This window comes from Oncorhynchus mykiss, chromosome 23 (genome assembly GCF_057628025.1).
Source record: "Oncorhynchus mykiss isolate SJ-2025 chromosome 23, ASM5762802v1, whole genome shotgun sequence".
NCBI lineage: Eukaryota > Metazoa > Chordata > Actinopteri > Salmoniformes > Salmonidae > Oncorhynchus > Oncorhynchus mykiss.
Window position 1 is genome coordinate 14,574,546 of NC_143044.1, and position 27,700 is coordinate 14,602,245.

General features: G+C 43.7%; 1 protein-coding gene and 1 pseudogene across 2 annotated transcripts in view; one reads left to right on the top strand and one right to left on the bottom strand.

The window, feature by feature from the left end:
* Positions 1-988: 988 nt before the first annotated feature.
* LOC110503092 (phosphatidylcholine:ceramide cholinephosphotransferase 1-like) lies at positions 989-18,256 on the bottom strand (annotated as a pseudogene).
* Positions 18,257-23,672: 5,416 nt separating this feature from the next.
* The window catches only part of LOC110502469 (phosphatidylinositol 3,4,5-trisphosphate 3-phosphatase and dual-specificity protein phosphatase PTEN), a 37,678-nt gene continuing 33,650 nt past the window's right edge, over positions 23,673-27,700 (top strand). The window contains exon 1 of one of the 2 annotated variants that reach the window (XM_021580503.3): positions 23,673-24,717. In XM_021580503.3, coding sequence (XP_021436178.3) covers positions 24,639-24,717 — 79 coding nt within the window. In that variant the 5' untranslated portion in view covers positions 23,673-24,638. The remainder of the gene's footprint in view (positions 24,718-27,700) is intronic. The other variant, XM_021580504.3, reaches the window with a different exon arrangement.

A 27,700-nucleotide genomic window follows, 5' to 3' on the forward strand; every position in this document is an offset into this window, starting at 1 on the left:
AAAACTTTCTGGGACCACAGTTATACACCACAGTCTTGCAGGGACATGGTTGAAATAGGATTGGAACATGATTAGAACACAATCAAGACTGGCTAAGGATGAGGAAATTATTAGGACATTACCAAACAACTTAACAGTCCTTTGTTAATTGCTGTAACAGCACTGACCAAAATAATTACATGTAAAAACATAAATAAATAGACAGGACATTTCACTCATCTCACAGTTTTTTGTTTTGGGGAGACCAATTATCACATAAGACTGGCATTATTATTCTTACATTCATGCGAACAAGACTTGAACGATCATTAGGAACCGCCTCAAGCCACCTTGTGGACTGCCATCTAAGGGAGGCACTGGAAGAATTCTGAATTGCACAGATTCTTCGACTTTTAGTGTTCCATCTTGAAGAAGGTAAAAATCTAAAAATATTTTTGAGGCCATCATTCGTTTTGAAAAATATAGTTGTTGAAATAGTTAGAAAAGTCCCCAAGAAATTGCACCGTTGCCAAGTTTTAGTAGATTTTCATATAAAACTCTCCAAGATAGCGTATGGCATTTTGGTTATCAAATAAAACATTTCAGCAACATGATTTGCACTTGGTAGACCTTATTGGACCAGAATTGCAAAAAGTCTAAATTACTTCTTACAGCCATGGTCAAACCGAACAAAGTAATTTCAATATAATATTGAAATATTAGCCAGATATGTTGCAGACAAAGCAGCAATTGCAAAGTGTCCCAAGAAAAAAATTGATTATCAAAGTAGTGCTCTACATTTTCAAAAACCTTTTCCAAAATAAAATGATTTAGAAAGCTAAAGTAAGACTAGGGTCACAGTCCTAGCCAGTTGGACTGGGATTTGACTGATATGAGTCCTACAGGTGAAGAGAACAGCTTGGTGACACGATGCAACGCCATCTTTTCTTTCAGAATATCACAACTTCAGGAAATCTCGTGCTCTCCCCCACCCGTCACTTGACCTGGGTCACAGGGTGTCCAGTCTGCTGTACTTCACACCCCGGCTCCAAGAAGAGGATCGTCACGATGACCACGGCAGCTGATAATTCGAAAGGACAATGCCTTTGACGTTCTCCTCAAAGTACTGAAACAGTTGATACCGCCAGACTCTGGACAACAGGTTGCACTGAGATGTCTCTTTCAGCGCCTGAATGACAACAAAACAGAAAATAAATAAATGGAACTTCACAGAATAAATTAGATCAACGTCAGATTTTTTTTTAAATGTAATAAAAGATGTATGTGTTATCCTCCTACCTGCTGGTTGGCCAGGGTGTGGTACCACCAGAAGAGGCATGTTGTGAGATAGTAGGCCACCAACACATCCACAGTATAGTGGTCATGGGCCAAGAGGATGCAGAAGATGCCCACTGCACTCAGAGTCCAGCAAAACCAGTGGTACCACCAAAACCTCTTAGGGGAGGTTGAGACAGTGAAGGGTTAATGGAACATATTAACCATTGGAGAGAGTTGGAGAGAATTGGAAGTGCATCCCTGGGGCAGGCAGAGTGGTGATGTACAGTACGTTGTGCCACACCTGTACAGGTAGAGGGGTGCCCACAATGAAGAACCGATGGATGATTATTGATCTGGAAACAGAAATACAGGGTAGGAGGGTGAACGTTTAAACGAAATTGGGATCCTTAACTTTAACAAAATTCCCAAGCAGAAAAACAGTTTTTCCCCCACAAAATGTAAATCACAGTGCAGCTGGCTCGCCTGCTCTTTCTCTTTGCTAATGATGCAAGTGTTTTCAGTCTTAGGTCTGTTGTATGTAGAATATCCTAGCCTATTCATTGATGATAGGCCCTGCTTTACTGAAGTTGCAAGACACTGCAAGCCAAAAAATTGCAAAACACAGCATACCATTGTGAAATACAGCTTTTGATAGGCCTAGTGCATGGTTCTCCGTCTGCCTGGTGGCCGAACTGCCTATACTCTACGCCTCCCTCTCCCTCCGCCCCTCGCTATGAAATATGCAGGTGATTGTATGCTCAGAAGTACGGCAACTAATCAGCCTCCTCCTTTCCAAAAATACTGAATCCTAGGAGTCAATTCCTAGCGGAAGATGTGCTTTATTTCTACTAAATGCCTTGTTAAGTCACGGTATTTAACAAACTTTAAAGTACTTTTTTAGGAGAAAGCAGGCAGCTGGAGATTATTTGATTGACAGTTCTGCTCGGCCAGTTATGGACGTTAGTTTCGCTTCAGAAGCACCATCACTTTACAGATAAGTAAAATGCAAGTTCAGTGGTGCTTAGAATCTCCAGGGAAGGTTTTGTGTTGGCATTTAAAAAGTCGTAGTGTCCATTAGACAAACAAACATGCCATTGCAGAGGCTCTTTCAAGGGTATCTAAAGTGGTAGATATAACTTCATTGCCAGGCCCATTGTGAATAGACTTGGAATTTTATGTTTTCTTGTCATTGTTTTAATGGAAAACCAACCCCAAAAATGTCTGTTTAAACGTGAAGCAAAACTGTCAATTTGTCACATCCATAATACAGGGTATTGGTTAGTTAACTTTGGCCACATTCAAGAACATCTATATTATTTGCAGATATTGCATTGCATCAACCAATGGTTGCATTAGTCAAGCATTAGATTGCTATATCATATGATGTGTTGTTTTTTTACCTTTATTTAACCAGGCAAATTCTTATTTTCAATGAAGGCCTAGGAACAGTGGGTTAACTGCCTGTTCAGGGGCAGAACGACAGATCTTGTCAGCTCAGGGGTCAGCTCAGCTCAGGGGTTTGAACTTGCAACCTTCCGGTTACTACACTAACCACTAGGCTACCCTGCCGCTGATCTGTTAAACACATATCCAGGCATTGTGAGATCTGGCAGACGTTTGTAATGCAGTCAGCCTGGAATGCTGCCATTGGATATCCCAGAAAAAGTAGTTCAAGGTACAAAGTCTAAGGTTACAATTCAAACAGGTAAACATTGCTCCACGGTCTACTCTAACAGTCCACTATCATTGTGTCTCACCTGTACTTGAGCAGGGTCCACTGTAGCAAGCACAGCCCTACCAGCAGCATGCCATTGATCCCACAGTACAGAAGGCCCACTCCACCCGGTCAAAAAGGTCAAAGAACTTATCGGGCAGTGGTGGGGTGTGCTCCTTGGCCAGCACCCTCTCAAGAAAGTGCCCTTCTCGGTGATGGTAGGCCTATAATTTCCACCAAAAAATTGTAAAAAAAAATTCCTTCACATTTTTGGTCATTGTTGTTCGGAACCCAGTGCCTGCAAGTTCTTGTTAAATTCTCATCAATGCTTCAGAATATTGACCATGTCCAGTCATCAGCATTGGCGCGGTAAGGCGTTGGCGCATATCCAGATTAGAGACCAGAAAGAACATGTTACATTTTTCCTGGCAAAAACAGAGTATTCCTATGATTATTATCCATAAAAAATACAGTTAAGCAAACTACTACTGACTAGTACTTGCCAGAACAATATTCTACCTGGCTATTTCATTGATAATTTTCATATTTCAGATAGGCCTAATTGGGGTGGCTACTGGCTATATGTCTAAAGATAAGCAGCTGTTAAATTGCACTGCCAATACTTATTTCCCTCAATAAAATGCAAATCAATTTATAACATTCCAGTTTTTCTGGATTTCTTTTGTTGTTATTGTCTCTCACTATTCAAATAAACCTACCATTAAAATTACAGACGGATCATTTCTTTGTCAGTGGGCAAACGTACAAAATCAGCAGGGGATCAAATACTTGATTCAAAAGCCCTGTGTACCTGATAGGCAAAGTTTTACCAATTTGAACCATTTCATTTGTCTGAAAAGAAGAACTCTGCCTACGTGGCGGACATGGAGATCTGTGGCTAAATCGAGTGCACCTACTGTGCTGGCCAATCAGATAAGCTCAAATCGCCATGCCTACCTACAGCTTCCATGACACCGGCCACAGCAAAGTTTGATACTAGCCTACGTAAGGTTGAATAACTTTTAAAACCATGACCAGAGAGAGACTGTCAAAGAATACAGCAAAGAGCTGCTGTTTTAATGAGTGAGTTCATATTTAAGTTTAATTCAAAAGTATTACAAAATGCGCTTCTCTCCACTTCCACTCGTGATGCAGCTATAATGAATGAGTAGCCAAGTGTATTGAAAGCCTTGTGTTTTTTATTATTATTAGGAGCTAGTCAAGTCTATTTTAATATCGAGGAGTATTTCACTTTCTCTGGTCATAGAATATGTTGGTTTAGCACAGCTGAGCCTCTGGGAACTCTGAAAAAACTAGGTCAAATCACGATGTCAGTGAACATCAGGTCGGAAAGTCGAGCTTTGGAAAGATGTCTGAGTTTCAGAGTTGAGTGACAGTTCCCCCCCCCCCCCAAAAAAAAAAAATTGTCGGATTTCGTTATTTTCGCTGAGTTCCCAGTTGTCTTGAACTCACTGAAGTCGTAGATTTCCCGAGTTCCCAGTTGTTTTAAAGATGGTATTAGTCTCAACGGAGGGAGCGAGACAGCAGCAGAGGGTCAGCCACTCACGGTCCCTGCTCTCTCCTTTCTTTCATCCGGTGAGACTGACCAGAGAGAAAGGACACAGTCTTCCAAACTACCTGCCCTCCAGGACACCTATAGCACCCGATGTCACAGGAATGCAAAAAAGATCAAAGACAACAACCACCCGAGTCACTGCCTGCTCACACCCCCACCACCCAGAAGGTGAGGTCAGTACAGGGGCATCAAAGCTGGGACTGAGAGACAGAAGCTGTTCTTCATTCTCAAGGCCATCAGACTGCTAAACAGCAATCACTAACTCAGAGAGGATACTGCCTACATGGAGACTAATCACTGGCCACTTTAACAAATGGATCACTACTCACTTTAAACAATGCCATTTTAAATAATGGCACTTTAATAATGTTCACATATCTTCCATTACTCATATCATATGTATATACTGTATGTTAAACTAATCTATTGCACCTTGCCTATGCCGTCCGGCCATCGCTCATCCATATATTTCTATGTACATATTCTCATTCACCCCTTTTATATTTGTGTGTATTAGGTAGTTGTTGGAGAATTGTTAGATATTACTGCACTGTCAGAAGCACAAGCATTTCGCTACACTCACATTAACATCTGCTAACCATGTGTATGTGACAAATAAATGTTTATATGAAACCAAATTGTTATCAGTAAAAACACAAACTAATTGGTAGGTCTAGGGCTGTTGCGGTCATGACATTCCAAATCCCTGCCAGACTCACAGTAATTGACCGTTAATTAAGAAACATGTTTAGCATCGCCAGGCCTCTACGCATACAAGCCGCTGATGCACACCTTAGGAACATATACATTTAAAATATAGTCTAATAAATCCATTTAATACACCAAAATAAATCCATTATTTATTTTAGGCAGGTCTAAAGAAACATGATCTCAAGAAAATGAACCGAATAGGAGTCGGCCTACTGGACGTTATTTGGCTATGTGCCATTGTAACGGTTTTCTTGATGAGAAGGAGAGTCGGACCAAAATGCGGCGTGTCTATTGCAATCCATGTTTAATGAAGTAACACACTAAACAAACACTACCAAAACAATAAACTTAACGAAAACCGAAACAGCCTATACTTGTGTAACCTAACACAGAACAATGACACTAAGGACAATCACCCACGACAAACTCAAAGAATATGGCTGCCTAAATATGGTTCCCAATCAGAGACAACGATAAACACCTGCCTCTGATTGAGAACCACTTCAGACAGCCATAGACTTAGCTAGAACACCCCACTAGCTACAATCCCCATACATACACACCACATACAAAAACCCATGCCACACCCTGGCCTGACCAAATAAATAAAGATAAACACAAAATACTTTGACCAGGGTGTGACAGAACCCCCCCCCCCTAAGGTGCGGACTCCCGAACGCACCTCAAAACAATAGGGAGGGTCCGGGTGGGCGTCTGTCCATGGTGGCGGCTCCGGCGCGGAACGTGGACCCCACTCAATCAATGTCTTAGTCCCTTCTCCTCGCGTCCCTGGATAGTCCACCCTCGCCGCCGACCATGGCCTAGTAGTCCTCACCCAGAACCCCACTGGACTGAGGAGCAGATCGGGACTGAGGGGCAGCTCGGGACTGAGGGGCAGCTCGGGACTGAGGGGCAGCTCGGGACTGAGGGGCAGCTCGGGACTGAGGGGCAGCTCGGGACTGAGGGGAAGCTCGGGACTGAGAGGAAGCTCAGGCAGGTTGATGAATCTACCAGATCCTGGTCGGCTGGCAGATCTGGAAGAGTCTGGTCGACTGGCAGATCTGGAAGAGTCTGGTCGACTGGCAGATCTGGGAGAGTCTGGTCGACTGGCAGATCTGGGAAAGTCTGGTCGACTGGCAGATCTGGGAGAGTCTGGTCGACTGGCAGATCTGGGAGAGTCTGGTCGACTGGCAGATCTGGGAGAGTCTGGTCGACTGGCAGATCTGGGAGAGTCTGGTCGACTGGCAGATCTGGGAGAGTCTGGTCGACTGGCAGATCTGGGAGAGTCTGGTCGACTGGCAGATCTGGGAGAGTCTGGTCGACTGGCAGATCTGGGAGAGTCTGGTCGACTGGCAGATCTGGGAGAGTCTGGTCGACTGGCAGATCTGGGAGAGTCTGGTCGACTGGCAGATCTGGGAGAGTCTGGTCGACTGGCAGATCTGGGAGAGTCTGGTCGACTGGCAGATCTGGGAGAGTCTGGTCGACTGGCAGATCTGGAAGAGTCTGGTCGACTGGCAGATCTGGAAGAGTCTGGTCGACTGGCAGATCTGGAAGAGTCTGGTCGACTGGCAGATCTGGAAGAGTCTGGTCGACTGGCAGATCTGGTCGACTGGCAGATCTGGTCGACTGGCAGATCTGGAAGAGTCTGGTCGACTGGCAGATCTGGGAGAGTCTGGTCGACTGGCAGATCTGGGAGAGTCTGGTCGACTGGCAGATCTGGGAGAGTCTGGTCGACTGGCAGATCTGGGAGAGTCTGGTCGACTGGCAGATCTGGGAGAGTCTGGTCGACTGGCAGATCTGGGAGAGTCTGGTCGACTGGCAGATCTGGGAGAGTCTGGTCGACTGGCAGCTCTGGCTGCTCCATGCTGACTGGCTGCTCCATGATGACTGGCAGCTCTGGCTGCTCCATGCTGACTGGCTGCTCCATGCTGACTGGCTGCTCCATGCTGACTGGCAGCTCCATGCTGACTGGCAGCTCCATGCTGACTGGCTGCTCCATGCTGACTGGCTGCTCCATGCTGACTGGCGGCCCTGGCTGCTCCATGCTGACTGGCGGCCCTGGCTGCTCCATGCTGACTGGCGGCCCTGGCTGCTCCATACTGACTGGCGGCCCTGGCTGCTCCATGCTAACTGGCAGCTCTGGCGGCTCCTTGCAGACTGGCAGCTCTGGCGGCTCCTTGCAGACTGGCAGCTCCTTGCAGACTGGCAGCTCCTTGCAGACTTTCAGCTCCTTGCAGACTGGCAGCTCTATGCTAACTGGCAGCTCTATGCTAACTGGCAGCTCTATGCTAACTGGCAGCTCTATGCTAACTGGCAGCTCTATGCTAACTGGCAGCTCTATGCTAACTGGCAGTTCTGAACAGGCGGGAGACTCCGGCAGCGCTGTAGAGAAGGAAGGCTCTAACAGCGCTAAACAGGCGGGAGACTCCGACAGCGCTGGAGAGGAGGAAGGCTCTGGCAGCGCTGGACAGGCGAGGCGCACTAGAGGCCTGATGCGTGGTGCTGGCACTGGTGGTACTGGGCCGAGGACACGCACAGGAAGCCTGGTGCGGGGAGCTGCTACCGGAGGGCTGGGGTGTGGAGGTGGTACTGGGTAGACCGGACCGTGCAGGCGCACTGGAGCTCTTGAGCACCGAGCCTGCCCAACCTTACCTGGTTGAATGCTCACGTCGCCCTGACAGTGCGGCGAGGTGGAATAGCCCGCACTGGGCTATGCAGGCGAACCGGAGACACCGAGCGCAAGCCGGCCCAAGGAGACGCACTGGGGACCAGCTGCGTAGAGCCGGCTTCATGGCATTAGGCTCGACGCTCAATCTAGCCCGGCCGACACGCGGAGCTGGAATATACCGCACCGGGCTATGCACCCGCACTGGAGACACCGTGCGCACCACTGCATAACACGGTGCCTGTCCGGTCTCTCTAGCCCCCCGGTAAGCACAGGGAGTCTGCCCAGGTCTCCTACCTGGCGTAGCCATACTCCCTGTTAGCCCCCCCCCCCCCAAGACATTTTTGGGGCTGCCTCTCAGGCTTCCATCCGCTACGTCGAGCTGCCTCCTCATATCTGCGCCTCTCAGCTTTCGCCGCCTCCAGTTCTTCCTTGGGGCGGCAATATTCTCCAGGCTGAGCCCAGGGTCCTTTACCGTCCAGTTCTTCCTCCCATGTCCATTTCTCCAGGTGGTGCAGCCTCTCCCACTGCAGCTGCTGCTGCTCCTGCTGCTGCTGCCTCTGTTCCTTCTCCTGCTGCACCTTGGTGCGGCTACACTCCCCTGGTTTAGCCCAGGGTCCTCTCCCCTCGAGGATTTCCTCCCATGTCCAGAAATCCTTATTGCGCATCTCCTCGCGCTGCTCCTGCCTGTTGACACGCTGCTTGGTCCTTTTGTGGTGGGTGATTCTGTAACGGTTTTCTTGATGAGAAGGAGAGTCGGACCAAAATGCGGCGTGTGTTAAATAAATATTCATACACATAGCTCATATAAACAAAGACATTCCGTCGTAAGAACACATACACCCAGCCATAAGACTGACCCCCTCTTCCTTATATAAACACACATCTCATCTCCCTCTTCCGGTCCCAAGAGCAAAGAACTTTTGCTGTGCACCAATGGGGCCCGCTCTGGTGGGAGCAAGGCCCGCCTCCAACCCTCCGACCAGTCAAGAAGACCGAAACGACAAGACTCCACCTACTTTATTCTATGTATAAAAATGTATGTAACCATTGTATAGGCCTCTTTTTCACCTGGCTCCTTGCCGAGTTATGTGAACTAGGTCCGTGCACGTAAAACTGCGGGACAAGATATCTCTGACTCATTAAAACTGTCTTTTGTTACAACTGAAATCCACTCTGTCCAGCGTCCGTGATTTGGTCTCAACTCTCCAGTATTTGAACACTAACACGTGTCTATTGCAATCCATGTTTAATGAAGTAACACACTAAACACAAACACTACCAAAACAATAAACTTAACGAAAACCGAAACAGCCTATACTTGTGTAACCTAACACAGAACAATGACACTAAGGACAATCACCCACGACAAACTCAAAGAATATGGCTGCCTAAATATGGTTCCCAATCAGAGACAACGATAAACACCTGCCTCTGATTGAGAACCACTTCAGACAGCCATAGACTTAGCTAGAACACCCCACTAGCTACAATCCCCATACATACACACCACATACAAAAACCCATGCCACACCCTGGCCTGACCAAATAAATAAAGATAAACACAAAATACTTTGACCAGGGTGTGACAGCCATGCCATAGGCTATAGGCTAGTGTATTTAGCAGACAAGATATGCTTATAAGTCCCATGCCATAATTGTATATGATTTTATATTAAGAAAAATATAATTGAACTTAGTCGATTAAACATGCGCATATGAAGTGAGCGTAAATGTTGAGCGTAAAAGTGATCATTTGAAACAGGGCCTATACACTCGATTTAAAGTCATTAGGCTGATTTAGTTGGGAATTATACAAACCTTAGAATGTCTTAGAAATCAAAACATATATGGGCTTTGTGATGCGGCTATAGGCTACTGATGATTTGAAAAAAGTTGCAAAAAAAGCTTGCGTTCTGTTCCTTGCCTGCACACCTGTTCTCTCATCAAGTGATCATCATTTCACCCATCAGACTATTCTCAATTTAATTGTGTCTTTACTATTATGTTACATTTGTTTCAATTTAGAATGGCTTATTATGAAATGGTACTAACAGGGAAAAATGAATGCACTCGAATAGCGAATGGAGGCCGCTTGCACTCAACTCTGTATGCAATAGGCTCCCAAACCATGTTCCTGCAGCTAACCAGTGTTTAATTTGGGAAACCAAGTGAAATATGTTGAGAAACAGATAGTTTTCACAACTAAACATAGTATTTCATTAAATTGTTGACAGCCCCTTTCTCTGTGCACTTGAGAAAGGAATGAAGGAGAGAGAGGAGATGGAAACGCACAGTGATGAGATATTCTGTAGCTAAAGGTAATGTGCCTATTATACGGAACAAAATGTAAACGCAACATGTTGCATGAGCCGAAATAAAAAATCCCACAAATGTTCCATACTCACAAACAGCTAATTTCTCTCAAATGTTGTGCACACAATTTTGTGTTAGTGAGCATTTCTCATTTGCCAAGATAATCCATCCACTTGACAGGTGTGGCATATCAAGAAGCTGATTAAACAGCATGATAATTACACAGATGCAACTTGTGCTGGGGACAAAAGGCCACTCTAAAATGTGCAGTTTTGTCACACAACACAATGCCACAGATTTCTCAAGTTTTGAGGGTGCGTGCAATTCAAATCAAATGTATTTATATTGCCCTTCGTACATCAGCTGATATCTCAAAGTGCTGTGCAGAAACCCAGCCTAAAACCCCAAACAGCAAGCAATGCAGGTGTAGAAGCACAGTGGCTAGGAAAAACTCCCTAGAAAGGCCAAAACCTAGGAAGAAACCTAGAGAGGAACCAGGCTATGAGGGGTGGCCAGTCCTCTTCTGGCTATGCCGGGTGGAGATTATAACAGAACATGGCCAAGATGTTCAAATGTTCATAAATGACCAGCATGGTCAAATAATAATAATCACAGTAGTTGTCGAGGATGCAGCACCTCAGGAGTAAATGTCAGTTGGCTTTTCATAGCCAATCATTAAGAGTATCTCTACCACTCCTGCTGTCTCTAGAGAGTTGAAAACAGCACGTCTGGGACAGTGGTCCAGTGGTCCGGTGAACAGGTCAGGATTCCATAGCCGCAGGCAGAACAGTTGAAACTGGAGCAGCAGCACGGCCAGGTGGACTGGGAACAGCAAGGAGTCATCATGCCAGGTAGTCCTGAGGCATGGTCCTAGGGCTCAGGTCCTCCGAGAGAGAGAAAGAAAGAGAGAATTAGAGAGAGTATACTTAAATTCACACAGGACACCGGATAAGACAGGAGAATTACACTAGATATAACAAACTGACCCTAGCCTCCCGACGCATAAACTACTGCAGCATAAATACTGGAGGCTGAGACAGGAGAGGTCAGGAGACACTGTGGCCCCATCCGATGATACTCCCGGACAGGGCCAAACAGGAAGGATATAACCCCACCCACTTTGCCAAAGCACAGCCCCCACACCACTAGAGGGATATCTTCAACCACCAACTTACCAGCCTGAGACAAGGCTGAGTATAGCCCACAAAGATCTCCGCCACGGCACAACCCAAGGGGGGGCGCCAACCCAGACAGGAAGATCACATCAGTGACTCAACCCACTCAAGTGACGCACCCCTCCTAGGGACGGCATGAAAGAGCACCAGTAAGCCAGTGACTAAGCCCCTGTAATAGGGTTAGAGGAGAGAATCCCAGTGGAAAGCGGGGAACAGGCCAGGCAGAGACAGCAAGGGCGGTTCGTTGCTCCAGAGCCTTTCCGTTCACCTTCACACTCCTGGGCCAGACTACACTCAATCATATGACCCACTGAAGAGATGAGTCTTCAGTAAAGGCTTAAAGGTTGAGACCGAGTCTGTGTCTCTCACATGGGTTGGCAGACCATTCCATAAAAATGGAGCTCTATTGGAGAAAGCCCTGCCTCCAGCTGTTTGCTTAGAAATTCTAGGGACAGTTAGGAGGCCTGCATCTTGTGACTGTAGGTGTACGTGTAGGTATGTACGGCAGGACCAAATCAGAGAGATAGGTAGGAGCAAGCCCATGTAATGCTTTGTAGGTTAGCAGTAAAACCTTGAAATCAGCCCTTGCCTTAACAGGAAGCTAGTGTAGGGAGGCTAGCACTGGAGTAATATGATCAAAGTTTTTGGTTCTAGTCAGGATTCTAGCAGCCGTATTAGGCACTAACTGAAGTTTATTTAGTGCTTTATCCGGATAGCCGGAAAGTAGAGCATTGCAGTAGTCTAACCTAGAAGAATGAAAAGCAATGATTCATTTTTCTGCATCCATTTTTTGGACCGAAAGTTTATGTTTTTTGCAATGTTATGTAGATGGTAAAAAGCTTTCCTTGAAACAGTCTTGATATGTTAGTCAAAAGAGAGATCAGGGTCCAGAGTAACGCCGAGGTCCATCACAGTTTTATTTGAGATGACTGTACAACCATTAAGATTAATTGTCAGATTCAACAGAAGATCTCTTTGTTTCTTGGGACCTAGAACAAGCATCTCTGTTTTGTCCGAGTTTAAAAGTAGAAAGTTTGCAGCCATCCACTTCCTTCTGTCTTAAAACACAGGTTTCTAGCGAGAGCCATTTTGGGGGTTCACCGTGTTTCATTGAAATGTACAGCTGTGTGTCATCCACATAGCAGTGAAAGTTAACATTATGTTTTCGAATGACATCCCCAAGAGGTAAAATATATAGTGAAAACAATAGTGGTCCTAAAACGGAACCTTGAGGAACACCGACGTTTACAGTTGATTTGTCAGAGGACAAACCATTCACAGAGACAAACTGATATCTTTCCGATAGATAAGATCTAAACCAGGCCAGAACTTGTTCGTTTAGACCATTTGGGGTTTCCAACCTCTCCAAAAGAATGTGGTGATCTATGGTATCAAAAGCAGCACTAAGGTCTAGGAGCACGAGGACGGATGCAGAGCCTCGGTCTGATGACATTAAAAGGTCATTTACCACCTTCACAAGTGCAGTCTCAGTGCTACGATGGGGTCTAAAACCAGACTGAAGCGTTTCGTATACATTGTTTGTCTTCAGGAACGCATTGAGTTGCTGCTCAACAACTTTTTCTATAAGATTCGATATAGGCTGATAGTTTTATTTTATTTTCTGGGTCAAGGTTTGGCTTTTTCAAGAGATGCTTTATTACTGCCACTTTTAGTGAGTTTGGTACACATCCGGTGGATAGAGAGCAGTTTATTATGTTCAACATAGGAGGGCCAAGCACAGGAAGCAGCTCTTTCAGTAGTTTAGTTGGAATAGGGTCCAGTATGCAGCTTGAAGGTTTAGAGGCCATGATTATTTTCATCATTGTGTCAAGAGATATAGTACAAAAACACTTGAGTGTCTCTCTTGACCCTAGTCTCAGGACAATTGAGCTTTGAAGGAATACGCAGATTTAAAGAGGAGTCCGTAATTTGCTTTCTAATAATCATGATCTTTTCCTCAAAGAAGTTCATGAATTTATTACTGCTGAAGTGAAAGCCCTCCTCACTTGGGGAATGCTGCTTTTAAGTTAGCTTTGCAACATTATCAAAAAGACATTTCGGATTGTTCTTATTTTCCTCAATTAAGTTGGAAAAATAGGATGATCGAGCAGCAGTGAGGCTCTTCGATACTGCACGGTACTGTCTTTCCAAGCTAGTCGGAAGACTTCCAGTTTGGTGTGGCGCCATTTCCGTTCCAATTTTCTGGAAGCTTGCTTCAGAGTTCGGGTATTTTCTGTATACCAGGGAGCTAGTTTCTTATGACAAATGTTTTTGTTTTTAGGGGTGCAACTGCATCTAGGGTATTGCGCAAGGTTAAATTGAGTTCCTCAGTTAGGTGGTTAACTGATTTTTGTCCTCTGACGTCCTTGGGTAGGGAGAGGGAGTCTGGAAGGACATCAAGGAATCTTTGTGTTGTCTGTGAATTTATAGCACGACTTTTGATGCATGCAATTGGCATGCTGAACGCAGGAATGTCCCCCAGAGCTGTGGCCAGAATGTAATGTTCATTTTTCTACCATAAGCCGTCTCCAACATCATTTTAGAGAAGTTGTCAGTATGTCCAACCGGCCTCACAACCACAGACCACGTATAACCATGCCAGCCCAGGATCTCCACATCCGGCTTAATCATCTACGGGATCGTCTAAGACCAGCTATCCGGAGAACTGGTGAAATTGAGAACTATTTCTGTCTGTAAAAAAGCCCCTTTGAGGGGAAAAACTGATTCTGATTGTCTGGGCCTGGCTTCCCAGTGGGTTAGGCCTGGCTCCCAAGTGGATGGGCCTATGCCCTTCCAGGCCCACCCATGGCTGCGCCCCTGCCCAGTCATGTGAAATACAGAGATTAGGGCCTAATTTATGTATTACAATTGACTGGTTTCCTTATATGAACTGTACCTCATTAAATAATTGAAATTGCTACATGTTTTGCTTATTTTTTTGATCAGCATATATGTACAGTTGAAGTCTGAAGTTTACATACACTTAGGTTGGAGTCACCACTACACACATTTCTTCTTAACAAACTATAGTTTTGGCAAGTCAGTAAGGACATCTACTTTGTGCATGACACAAGTAATTTTTCCAACAATTAATTACAGACAGATTATTTCACTTATAATTCACTGTATCACAATTCCAGTGGGTCAGAAGTTTACATACGGTGCCTTTAAACAGCTTGGAAAATTCCAGAAAATTATGTCATGGCTTTAGAAGCTTCTGATAGGCTAATTGACATAATTTGAGTCAATTGGAGGTGTACCTGTGGATGTATTTCAAGGCCTACCTTCAAACTCAGTGCCTCTTTGCTTGACATCATGGGAAAATCTAAAAGAAATCAGCCAAGACCTCAGAAAAATAATTGTAGACCTCCACAAGTCTGGTTCATCCTTGGGAGCAATTTCCAAATGCCTGCGGGTAGCACCTTCATCTGTACAAACAATAGTACGCAAGTATGAACACCATGGGACCACGCAGCCGTCATACCACTCAGGAAGGAGATGCGTTCTGTTTCCTAGAGATGAACATGCTTTGGTGCGAAAAGTGCAAATCAACCCCAGAACAACAGAAAAGGACCTTGTGAAGATGCTGGAGGAAGCGGATACAAAAGTATCTGTATCCACAATGAAATGAGTCCTATATCGACATAACCTGAAAGGCAGCTCAGCAAGGAAGAAGCCACTGCTCCAAAACCGCCATAAAAAAGTCAGACTACGGTTTGTAACTGCACATGGGGACAAAGATCGTACTTTGTGGAAAAATGTCCTCTGGTCTGATGAAACAAAAATAGAACTGCTTGGTCATAATGACCATCATTATGTTTCGAGGAAAACGGGATGGCTTGCAAGCCGAAGAATATCATCCCAACTATGAAGCACGGGGGTGGCAGCATCATGTTGTGGGGGTGCTTTGCTGCAGGAGGGAATGATGCACTTCACAGAATAGATGGCAAATGAGCAAGGAAAATTATGTCAATATATTGAAGCAACATCTCAAGACATCAGTCGGGAAGTTAAAGCTTGGTGGCAAATGGGTCTTCCAAATGGACATTGACCCCAAGCATACTTCCAACGTTGTGGCAAAATGGCTTAAGGACAACAAAGTCAAGGTATTGGAGTGGCCATCACAATGCCCTGACCTCAATCCTATAGAGAATTTGTGGGCAGAACTGGAAAAGCGTGTGCAAGCAAGGAGGCCTACAAACCTGACTCAGTTACACCAGCCCTGTCAGGAGGAATGGGCCAAAATTCACCCAACTTATTGTGGGAAGCTTGTGGAAGGCTACCTGAAACGTTTGACCCAATTGAAACAATTTAAAGGCACTGCTACCAAATACTAATTGAGTGGATGTAAACTTCTGACCCACTGGGAATGTGATGAAAAAAATAAAAGCTGAAATAAATCATTCTCTCTACTATTATTCTGACATTTCACATACTGAAAATAAAGTGGTGATCCTAACTGACCTAAGACAGATTGTTACTATGATTAAATGTCAGGAATTGTGAAAAACTGAGTTTAAATGTATTGGCGTATGTAATCTTCCAACTTCAAATGTATACACACAGTGCATTTGGAAAGTATTTAGACCCCTGAATTCTTCCACATTTACATTACAGTCTTATTTTAAAAGTGATTAAATTCATTGTTGAATTTTTTTCCAAATGTATTAAAAACAAAAAACCTGTAATATCACATTTACATAAGTATTCAGACCCTCTACTCAGTATTTTACTGAATCACCTTTGGCAGCAATTACAGCCTTGAATCTTCTTAGGTATGACGTTACAAATGTGGCACACCTGTGTTTCGGGAGTTTCTCCCATTCTTCTCTGCAGATCCTCTCAAGCTCTGTCAGGTTGAATGGGATCTATCCAGAGATGTTCGATTGGGTTCAAATTTAGTCTCTGGCTGGGCCACTCAAGGACATTCATTCTCCCATCTCCACAGAGGAACTCTGGAGCTCTGTCAGAGTGACCATTGGGTTCTTGGTCACCTCCCTGACCAAGGCCCTTCTCCCGCAATTGCTCAGTTTGGCCGGGCAGACTAGGAATAGTCTTGGTGGTTCCCAACTTCTTCCATTTAAGAATGATGGAGGCCACTGTGTTCTTTGGGACCTTCAATGCTGCAGATTGATCAAAAAAAATTATAATTTAATACATTTTAGAATAAGGCTATAACGAAAGAAAATGTGGAAAAAGTCAGGGGGTCTGAATACTTTCCAAATACACTGTATGGGTAATACAGGAAGGCACAATTTTATATTCCAATATTTACAAGTTCTGGGGATGGGGGATTCGGGGGGAAGTGTTTAAATTGTGCAGTATTTAGCAATCATAATAAGAGAAAACAGTTGTGAAGTGTGTAGCATGAATGTACTGTACTGTACTGTACTGTGTGTGTGTGTGTGTGTGTGTGTGTGTGTGTGCGTGCGTGCGTGCATGAATGTGTGCTAAGTTGGTTTTTCCAGTGCAGGTGGTCAGACCAGTTCAAGTGTTCAGCAGTCTGATGGCTTGTAGATATAATCTGTATCTGAGAGTGTTGGCATCAAACTTCATGCTCCGATACTGTCTGTCCAATGTTAATTTGGTGTCAGGGGGCAGTATTTTCACGTCCGGATGAAATGCATGCCCAAATTCAACTGCCTGCTACTCATCCCTAGAAGATAAGATATGCATATTATTAGTAAACACTCTGAAGTTTCTAAAACTTTTTGAATCATGTTTGTGAGTATAACAGAACTTATGTAGCAGGCGAAACCCTGAGGAAAAACCATTCAGATTTTATTTTTTAGGTCACTCTCTTTTCAATGGATTTTCATTGGGAATCCAGATTTCGAAGGGACCTTCTTGCAGTTCCTACCGCTTCCACTGGATGTCACCAGTCTTTAGAAATTGGTTGAGGTTTTTCCTTTGTGTAATGAAGAAGTAGCCTTGTTCAAAACTAGGGTCACTTCAAGTGTATTATTTGTTAGATGCACGTGACCAGAAAGGTATCATCAGTTTGTTTTCTTCCTGTATTGAACACAGATCATCCCGTCTTCAATTGTATTGATTATTTACTTAAAAAATACCCAAAGTTGAATTACAAAAGTAGTTTGAAATGTTTTGGTAAAGTTTACAAGTAACTTTTAAGATATTTCGTAGTCACGTTGCACAAGTTGGAACCAGTGTTTTTCTGGATCAAACGCGCTAAATAAATTGACATTTTGGATATATATCGACGGAGTTAATCGAATAAAAGGACCATTTGTGATGTTTATGGGACATATTGGAGTGCCAACAGAAGAAGCTCATCAAAGGTAAGGCATGATTTACATTTTTATTTCTGCGTTTTGTGTCGCGTCTGCAGGGTTGAAAAATGGTTTCTCTCTTTGTTTACGGAGGTGCTACTCTCAGATAATAGCATTGTTTGTTTTCGCCGAAAAGCCTTTTTGAAATCTGTCACGTTGGCTGGATTTACAACACGTGTAGGTTTAATTTGGTATCTTACTTGTGTGATTTCATGAAAGTTTGATTTTTATAGTAATTTATTTGAATTTGGTGCTCTGCATTTGGTGCTCTAGCATCCCACATATCCCAGAGAGGTTTTTAAGGGAGTGAACAGCTCGTGACTGGAGTGTGTGGAGTCCTTGATGATGCTGCAGGACTTCCTCAGCTACCGTTTCAAGAAGATATCCTAGATGGGTGGGAAAACGTCCCCATTGATGTACTGGGCCTTTTTCACCACATGCTGGAGGGCCATGCCGCTGTGGATGGAGCAATTCCCATACCAGGCTGATGCAACCGGTCAAGACGCCCTCAATGGTGCAGCGGTAGTATTTGGAAAGGACCCGGGGTGTCATGTCAAATTTCTTGGGGTGAATTTTCATTTTTATTTTTAAGGACTGAGAAGCTCAGTTCTGGTGACTTTTCAAAAGGACATTCTACTCCAAAATGAATGAAAATATAATTTCTACCTCCAGAAATGACCCCAAAATTGGTACAATTATTTATACATATTGGACCATAAATATAGCCTATCCATAGGCTGGCCATGGTCCACATTGCCAGGTATGTGATTATCAATAAGCATCATCACCTGTAGCCCAACTGTTGCATCATAGTTGCTATAAATAAATAGGGGTGAGGTTGCCTCTGTGAGGACAGACGCTGGGAGACGAGAGGCAAGTACAGGGAGTGAATGTTTAATAAATAACCGACATGAAACAAAACAAGGACAGCATCTGCATAGGGGGAACAAAATCAACATTAACACTGACACAGGGATGAAACTGAGGAATAGACAGATATAGGGGAGGCAATCAATAAGTGATGGAGTCCAGGTGAGTCCGATGAATCGCTGATGCTCATAACGATGGTGACAGGTGTGTGTCACGATGGGCCACCTGGCACCCTCAAGAGCCAGGGAAGGGGAGTACCCCTCCTCTAGGGGAACCACCCCTGACGTCCCAGCCCGACGAGCTGGCTGAGTCGTGGGAGCCCGACGAACCGACTAAGTCGTGGGAGTCCGACGAGACGGCTGAGGTATGACTTGGGATCGGAGCCTGTCGAGCCAACCGAGGCAAGAAAACCTCTTGATCCAGTTAAGGCATGGAAGCCTGTCGAGCCAGCTGAGGCATCCCCGGTTCGTTCGGCAGAGGGACCCGGATCTGACGTCACCAACAAAAAACTCCCTGATGCTTCCAATATTGTGATGTCAGCATTCTGTGAGGACAGACGCTGGGAGACGAGAAGCAAGTACAGGGAGTGAATATTTAATAAATAACTGACCTGAAACAAAACAAGGACAGCGTCTGGACGGGGAACATAAACGACATTAATGCTGACTCAGGGATGAAACTGAGGAATATACAGATACTGTATAGGGGAGGCAATCAATAAGTGATGGAGTCCAGACGAGTCCAATGAAGCACTGATGCGCGTAACGATGGTGACAGGTGTGCGTAATGTTGGGCCGGAGCAGGAGCAAGTGTGACAGCCTATCTGCATTTACACTATTGTGTTAATCATTAGCTAGAGTCCAAATGTAATATTTTAACTAGTTAGCATCCTATTGATGAAATATACAGTACCAGTCAAAAGTTTGGGCACACCTTCTCATTCAAGGGTTGTTCTTTATTTTTGCTATTTTCTACATTGTAGAATAATAGCAAAGACATCAAAACTATGAAATAACACATATACAATAATGTGGTAACCAAAAGATGTTTTAAACAAATCAAAACACATTTTAAATTGTAGATTATTCAAAGTAGCCACCCTTTGCCTTGACAGCTTTGCAAACTCTTGACATTCTCTCAACCAGTTTCATGAGGTAGTCAACTGGAATGCATTTAAATTAACAGGCAAATCCAGGGTTGCCCTAAAGCTTAATCGCAACAGTAGAGGATAGACAAGCATAATCCACTGAGAAACCTTTGACTGGACATAATGTCAGTTTTTTTGGTACTGCAGGCCCATTCTATAAGATGATTTCCAGTTAGCATTATAGGTGGATCAGATTGTTTCATCTGCTATGTCCCATTTAGATCTGATAACTGTACCGTCAGTATTTTGTAGGACTTCCAACAGGGGAACTGCACATCAAAATGTATATATCATGTCCAGTCCAAGGGAGAACTATAGCCCACCACAGCACATCCTCCAGCCAAGCTGTCAGCAATGATTTGGTTGCTTGTTGAAATCCTATATATTGTGTCACACCCTGATCTGTGTCACCCGTCCTTGTGATTGTCTCCACCCACCCAGGTGTCACTTATTTCCACCAGTGTATTTATCGCTGTGTTTCTTGTCTCTCTGTGCCAGTTCATCTTGTCTGTTTCAAGTCAATCAGCATGTTTTTCCTGTGCTCCTGCTTTTGCTATTCTCTCTTTTTCTAGTCCTCCCAGTTTTGACCCTTGCCTGTTTTCTGGACTCTTTTCCCGCCTGCCTGCCCTGACCTCGAGCCTGCCTGAGTACCTCCTGGACTCTGATCTGGTTTTGACCTTTTGCCTGTCCGCGACTATTCTCCTGCCTACCCCTTTTGGAACTAATAAATTTCAAACACTCATACCATCTGCCTCCCGTGTCTGCATCTGGGTCCGGCCCTGAGCCCTCTTAACATGCAGTACTGCAGGGTTTTGTTCACAAGCCAGAAGGATTTGGAATATGTGACGACCCTCCCACTGTCTGCTGAATTCTTTCTCTTTGCTCTTGTTTTCCTTAATAGGATGTCGGTGGGCGGAGCTGGGAGGGTCGTCAATGAAATGGGACACACCTGGGCTCGGGTGTGTCCCGGGATAAATACACCTTTTCCCCATTCATTGAGGAGACTCTCTCCATGCAGACACACTGTCAGATTTTGGTTGTGACATTTTTGTGTCCGTTTTGTTTGTCTGCATTGGCACCTTTCAACACCACTCAATATCACATCTACTGTATGCACGCAACCACTCACGTATACTACTGATTACTGACTACACACACCATTGTTAATTGTATTTAAGTTGCTTCAGTTAATAAATATATTTTTGTTATTCCCTATCTCCACATTGTCTCCCTTTTTGTTACGGAATTCGAGGCGGTTCGTGACAAATGTTCCACAATGGTTTTTGATAACCGGTGGTTGATCAGGATGGTTGATCAGCCACAGTTTCAGTTTTAAGGGTGTAACACCAAAATGCATACAAATTTGGGAAATTATGGTTTACAAGTTGCAACAGGGATAAAGCATCTAGCACAGAATCAGAGAAAATGCCAAATTGCCTTCTCTAAGCAGGCCCTTTTATCCTAACCTGAAAACACTGCTGTTCCATCATCAACAAATGGTTATAGAAAATTAGAGGAAATACAAATAAGGTCTTCATCACCCGCTACAAAGTTATAAACATCAGCTGTTACATAGTTATAAAACTGTAATAAAGGAATGACAGAAATCAAAGGATCATTGTTTCTCAATCACATCAAACAGTAGTATTCAAATCAAACAGTAGGCCTAAACTTATCAACTAAAAATAGTGCTAACATATTGTTTTCCCCTTTCCATGGGAAAGCACGTGTTGGTGTCTACCTGCTCCTACTCACACCAGACACCTACTCACACCGGGCTCACAAATGGTTCACAGTATATTATCAATGCAATACAACAGTGAAAATAATCTGAACTCAAATACAGAAAACCAAGTGTGTGATGCACCCCATAAATCTTAGGGGGCACAAAATACATAAGGTTAGCTAGGGGGTGGCCTGGAGAGGGGCCTAGGTAAGATCATTTTTTCATTTTCCAAACACCTGAAACAGCTTTTTCCTGCAATCTATAGCTTTAATCAATATGCTTAATTATATGCCAAAAATGTCTATTTTTCTGCATATCTAAGCATACCTCTTGAGCTGTCTGTATCCTCCTGATTGGTGGTTCTTATTTTAAAGGAACTAAATATGATACTTTGCATCTCTGCTAAAATCTGGGTAAAGGATTGAATGGAATATGAGTCTTATTCAGTACATCTTGTTATTGTTTGCTTTTCTAGTTTACCAAACCTGCCAGCAGGTATGCCAGCTAAAATAGTTAGACAAGCTAGCTACTCTAACTTGATCGATAGCCTGAAATGGCTTATTGGTAGCTAGATGAGGTTGGGAGATCGGGAACCTGTCTGGGTTAGCCAAAGCCAACTTCATAACATTGCTAGGTGGCTAGCAGTATTAGAGAGAAACAACAACACAAACATTAAAAAGGACAAATATGAGGGGGCATGACACCGCTGCAGAAAATAATTAACACAATTATTTTCCACTTGCCTACCACCTGAGATTGACTCATTTCATTTCCAAAGTGATGTGGCCTAATTGCTACAGTCAAATACAGTTGTGATAACATTTATTCCCACATACACATATTACAGATTTCTTCTTAAAGTGTGAATCATTATTCCTTTGCCACATTTCTGGTGGCCAAACGTATATCCAAAAATACACACGGCCATAGATAACCTCATTTCACTTCCAGGTTCTAAATCCTCACCTCTGCCACCTGCTTCTCTTTAACATACAGAAGAATAAGAAACCAGATGTGAAGTGCATTGAGTGTCATGAGAAAAAGCATTATTTACATTTAATAGAACTTCATAGGTTTAATTTAAAACATGTGTAGTTTATTCTAACTGAACACATTCACTGTGCCTTACTCAAAAGTATGTTTATTTATTTATTTTTATTTAACCTTTATTTAACCAGGTAGGCTAGTTGAGAACAAGTTCTCATTTGCAACTGCGACCTGGCCAAGATAAAGCAAAGCAGTGTGACACAGACAACAGTTACACATGGAGTAAACAATAAACAAGCCAATAACACAAACAAGTCAATGACACAGTAGAAAAAATAAACTCTATATACAGTGTGTGCAAAAGGCATGAGGAGGCAAAAGGCATAAATAGGCCATAGGAGCGAATAATTACAATTTAGTAGATTAACACTGGAGTGATAAATGAGCAGATGATGTGCAAGTAGAGATACTGGTGTGAAAAAGAGCAGAAAAGTAAATAAAATAAAAAACAGCATGGGGATGAGGTAGGTAGATTGGGTGGGCTATTTACAGATGGACTATGTACAACTGCAGTGATCGGTTAGCTGCTCAGATAGTTGATGTTTATAGTAGGTGAGGGAAATAAAAGTCTCCAACTTCAGTGATTTTTGCAATTCGTTCCAGTCACTGGCAGCAGAGAACTGGAAGGAAAGGCGGCCAAATGAGGTGTTGGCTTTTGGGATGATCAGTGAGATATACCTGCTGGAACGTGTGCTACGGGTGGGTGTTGTTATCGTGACCAGTGAACTGAGATAAGGCGGAGCTTTACCTAGCATAGACTTATAGATGGCCTGAAAGTTTTGAAAAAAATTAAAATTGCACTGTAGGCCTATCGTTCTTGTCCTGACACTCCCATGAGACTGGGTGGAAGCGGAGGACGTTTCCCCTCAAGTCTTCGCCATCAGAACAGTTTTTCTACCTATCAGTTGGCCTTTCATCCTAAACTTCAGGCAGGGAGAGTTGGTCTAAGCCTTTGAATTGAGCAGATAATATGTTTGCCGTTATTTGTATCTAGGAATACAACTGATAGACACCCCTACTTCCACACCCCACTCTAGTCACACACACACACACAAACAGAGATATCCCCCCTGTCAATTCAAGGACTCAATTGGCCCACATGGTTAAATGCAATAAGGTACACTAGAAGCGAAAAAATGACATGTTGGAAACGTTCATAATTACAAAAACACGTGATCACTTTGACAGAGGAGAGACTTGCATGAGCTCTGATGTGTCCTTCCGCTGCCAACAAAAGAACTAGCTAGCCGACTACAAAAAAACGGCAATCGGAAAAACGTACACTGTAAATCTTCTGCAATGAAACAGCTTTTCTAAGAATTCACATGTATTTATTTAATAGAAACGTTTTTATTTCTAGATCTATATATTTGCGGCGGTAGGATATATATATGTTAAACCTCTACATATATATTTTTTTCCTCCGTTGGAAGCCATGATGGAAGCGTGAGAGAAACGCAAAAAGAAGATGCTCCCCGGGACATATGTCAAACGAGTCTGTGCAAATATTTGGTCTTTGTATAGCCATTATACATGCACATTGGAGCCTGACACTTTTTCGCGTGTATTTTGGCAATCCATCGGCGAAGATGTTGATTCGCTAGGAGGTTTTTTTAAAAAGTGGGTAGCTATTGCAGCTCGCTAGATGGCTAGCTAAGTCTGAGTGGATACGGTAACTAATTACTGCTGGGCTTTCCAAGGGCCGGTAGTCTTCAAATTCGAGCGAGCGCCGGAGAGTTATCTCCTCGCTGGTCGGTCAATCACGGCGGCTTCTGTAGATCAAGAGATTCGGACCGTCTTATGCCTTACGGTTAGGCGGGAGGATTATTGTATGTATTTTTCAAGGGGGAGTTGCAAGACAAATTCCAGTATTGGGAAAGTTTGGCCTGCGCGGAAGAGCAGAGCAAGGCCCGTCTCTTATGATCCAGAGAAAAAGCCATTCTAGCTTGCTAACGCGTTAATCCTACTCAAGACGACGACCACTGCTGGCTTGTCTCACTGCGAGGAAGGAGCTGCAAAATCAAAAAAGCAAAGGGCGATCGAGAGGCAAAGCCATTGCAAACCGAAGCAACGGCAGCTAGCTAACTTTTCATAATTTGAAACCCACAGACTCCTGTCACTAGCCAGCAAGCTAGTTAGCTACAATGGCTGCGATAATAAAAGAAATGGTCAGCCGGAACAAAAGGAGATACCAGGAGGATGGGTTCGACTTGGACTTAACGTGTATCCTTTTCTTAAATAACTAACGTTGTCATACAGTAAACTAGCTAACTAGCCACGTTAGTACACCTACTGTTGTCAATGGAATATCGTTTATTGCTAACTAACGTTAAGGTAGCTAGCTGGCTAATGTTTGCTAATTTATTGATACGACAGAATATAAAGCATGTTTGAAAGGTGGTGTGGAGCTGTCAAATGTCACGAGGTTAAGTTACTACACATCTTTATAGGGTTAATGTTCCCACACAGCCATATCCCCATGTTACAGCACTTGTTTACATTAGACAGACGGACATAGCCTAGGCGGCCTCCTTTTTTAATTTAGCTAGCCAAGTTAGCTATGTAGTGTGCAAGACTGGGAAGTGTGCAAGACTGGAAAGAAAGTGTATTTCCTCAACTGGAGGCACACGTAGTGTATGGATCTGTGCAACACTTTAGCAGTTTAAAAAAATCTATATTTCTCGCACACATGAAAGATAAGGGGCATATCAGCGTCTTTCGAAAGCTTTTTAGGAAGCGATGATTATTGATGAATCTAAACGTTGGAAGAGTGTCGGAATTGTAGTTCACATGGAGCCAACCGTGGGCGAATGCAACCGCTGAAAACCCTACATACAGAGAAGGGTTTAAGAGCTTGGTTCCGATTAGCAGCCAGTCAATATTACATAACTTTATTGGTTACAAATCGTCCATCTCTAGACATGACTACTTTTCCATTAGGTAGCTACTGTAGCTTGCTAAAATAAAACGTGGTTTCTTATTTGACAGTGCAGGGAAGATGGTTGGCTGCGTTATTAATGTTTTCTTATCTGGCTATGAGGCATCAAACTAACTAGTGAACCTAGCTATTGATCAGCTAACCAATAACACATAGAGGCTGCATTTACACAGGCAGCCCAATTTTGATATTTTGCCCAATTATGAGCAATGGGTCAGAATTTGTCTAGTGTGTAAATGCAGCCTGACAGTTCTGGCACTATGGCCCAGAGGCCAATTTTATCATGGATTTAATTATTTGGCATGTTGGGAAGCAATCAATTGAATGTTTAAGACCATGTGTAACAGTATAATTTTAGACCGTCCCCTCGCCCATACCCGGGCGCGAACCAGGGACCTTCTGCACACATCAACAGTCACCCTCGAAGCATCGTTACCCATCGCTCCACAAAAGCCGCGGCCCTTGCAGAGCAAGGGGAACTACTACTTCAAGGTCTCAGAGCAAGTGACGTCACTGATTGAAACGCTATTTAGCGCCCACGCTAACTAAGCTAGCCGTTTCACATCCGTTACACATGCAATGCACCTTTCAAATGTCCTGCTATCCTGATTGAAAGATACAAAATATGGTCTCATGAATTGGTCAGTCTTGCGCCATGTGCTCCTAGCTGTCAAATGTGATCTAAATTAGCGTAGTGGTAATTTATCTAGCATCCTTGGTAAAAAAAATATTTGAAGAACACTAGCGAATTCCAAAAGGGCCTCAATGCGGTTCTTTATGCAAATGTTATAATTGAGAAGATCTTAACCCAACCCCCTCCAAAAGACACACCTACATATACAGGTTGTGGGGGGGTTAAGTGTCTTGCTCAAGGGCACAACGGTAGGCAATGGCATCTAGGATTTGATACTAGCAAACCTCCGGTTGCAAGCTCACTTCACTAAATATTTTTCCAGTCGGACCCGGAATCCAATAGGCAACATCCCGGATGCTGGCTCTCCTTTCCAACCGCTAAGCTACCTGCATACATTAACACTAATCATTTCTAGAGGTTAACTTCAGAACATGCGCATATATACTGTCAAGTGAAGTTTGTGATCTAGACCTATATCCATTTTGTTAACCCATAGGATGGTAGTCCCTTGCAGCACATCTCAAACCTGGCCAACCTGGCCCTGATATTGAAGACCAGTTCAAGCGAGTGCACTGAACGGGCGTGTGTTTGGAATCAGCTCGGTATGGTAAAATACCTTGGCAGAGGAAAATGCTGGAGCAACGACGGAAGACTGTCTTACAAGCTGACATCAAAGGTCAAGTTGTGACATCTTCTACCTGGCTGTTTTTTAAATGTATATTGGAATGTGTTTTGACACTTGAGTTCATGTTGGAAATCAGGGGAGACAGGCAAATGGGGGCAAGACGGTGGGAAGGGTGGACATGGATTGAACCCTGATCAAATGGCTGAAGTATTGCATTCATTTCCTAGTTTTCTCTGTTGACATGGATAATGTGCAGAATGTTTATTTGGAGAATGGTGATGCCTTTCAGAACAACTTACGCTGAACAAAAGTATAAAAACAACATGTGAAGTGTTAGATGTTTCATGAGCTGAAATAAAAGATCCCAGAAATGTTCCATATGCACAAAAGGCTTATTTCTCTAAAATGTTGTGCACAAATTTGTTTACATCTGTTAGTGAGCATTTCTCCTTTGCCAAGATAATCCACCCACCTGACAGGTGTGGCATATCAAGAAGCTAATTAAACAGCATGATCATTATACAGGTGCACCTTGCCCTGGGGACAATAAAAGGCCACTAAAATGTGCAGTTTTGTCACACAACTCAATGCCACAGATGTCTCAAGTTTTGAGGGAGTGTGCAATTGCCATGCCGGCTGAAGGAATGTCCACCAGAGCTGTTGCCAGATAATGTTCATTTCTCTACCATAATCGTTTTAGAGAATTTGGCGGTGTGTCCAACCGGTCTCACAACAACAGACCAGGTGTATGGCATGTATTTGCTGATATCAACGTTGTGATCTGGTATGTGGTTATGGTATGGGCAGGCATAAGCTACAGACAATGAACCGATTGCATTTTATTGATGGCAAAATTAATGCACAGAGATACTGTGACAAAGTCCTGAGGCCAATTGCCATGCCATTCATATGTCGCCGTCACCTTATGTTTCAGCATGATAATGCATGGCCCTGTCGCAAGGATCTGTACAGAATTCCTGGAAGCTGAAAATGTCCCAGTTCTTCCATA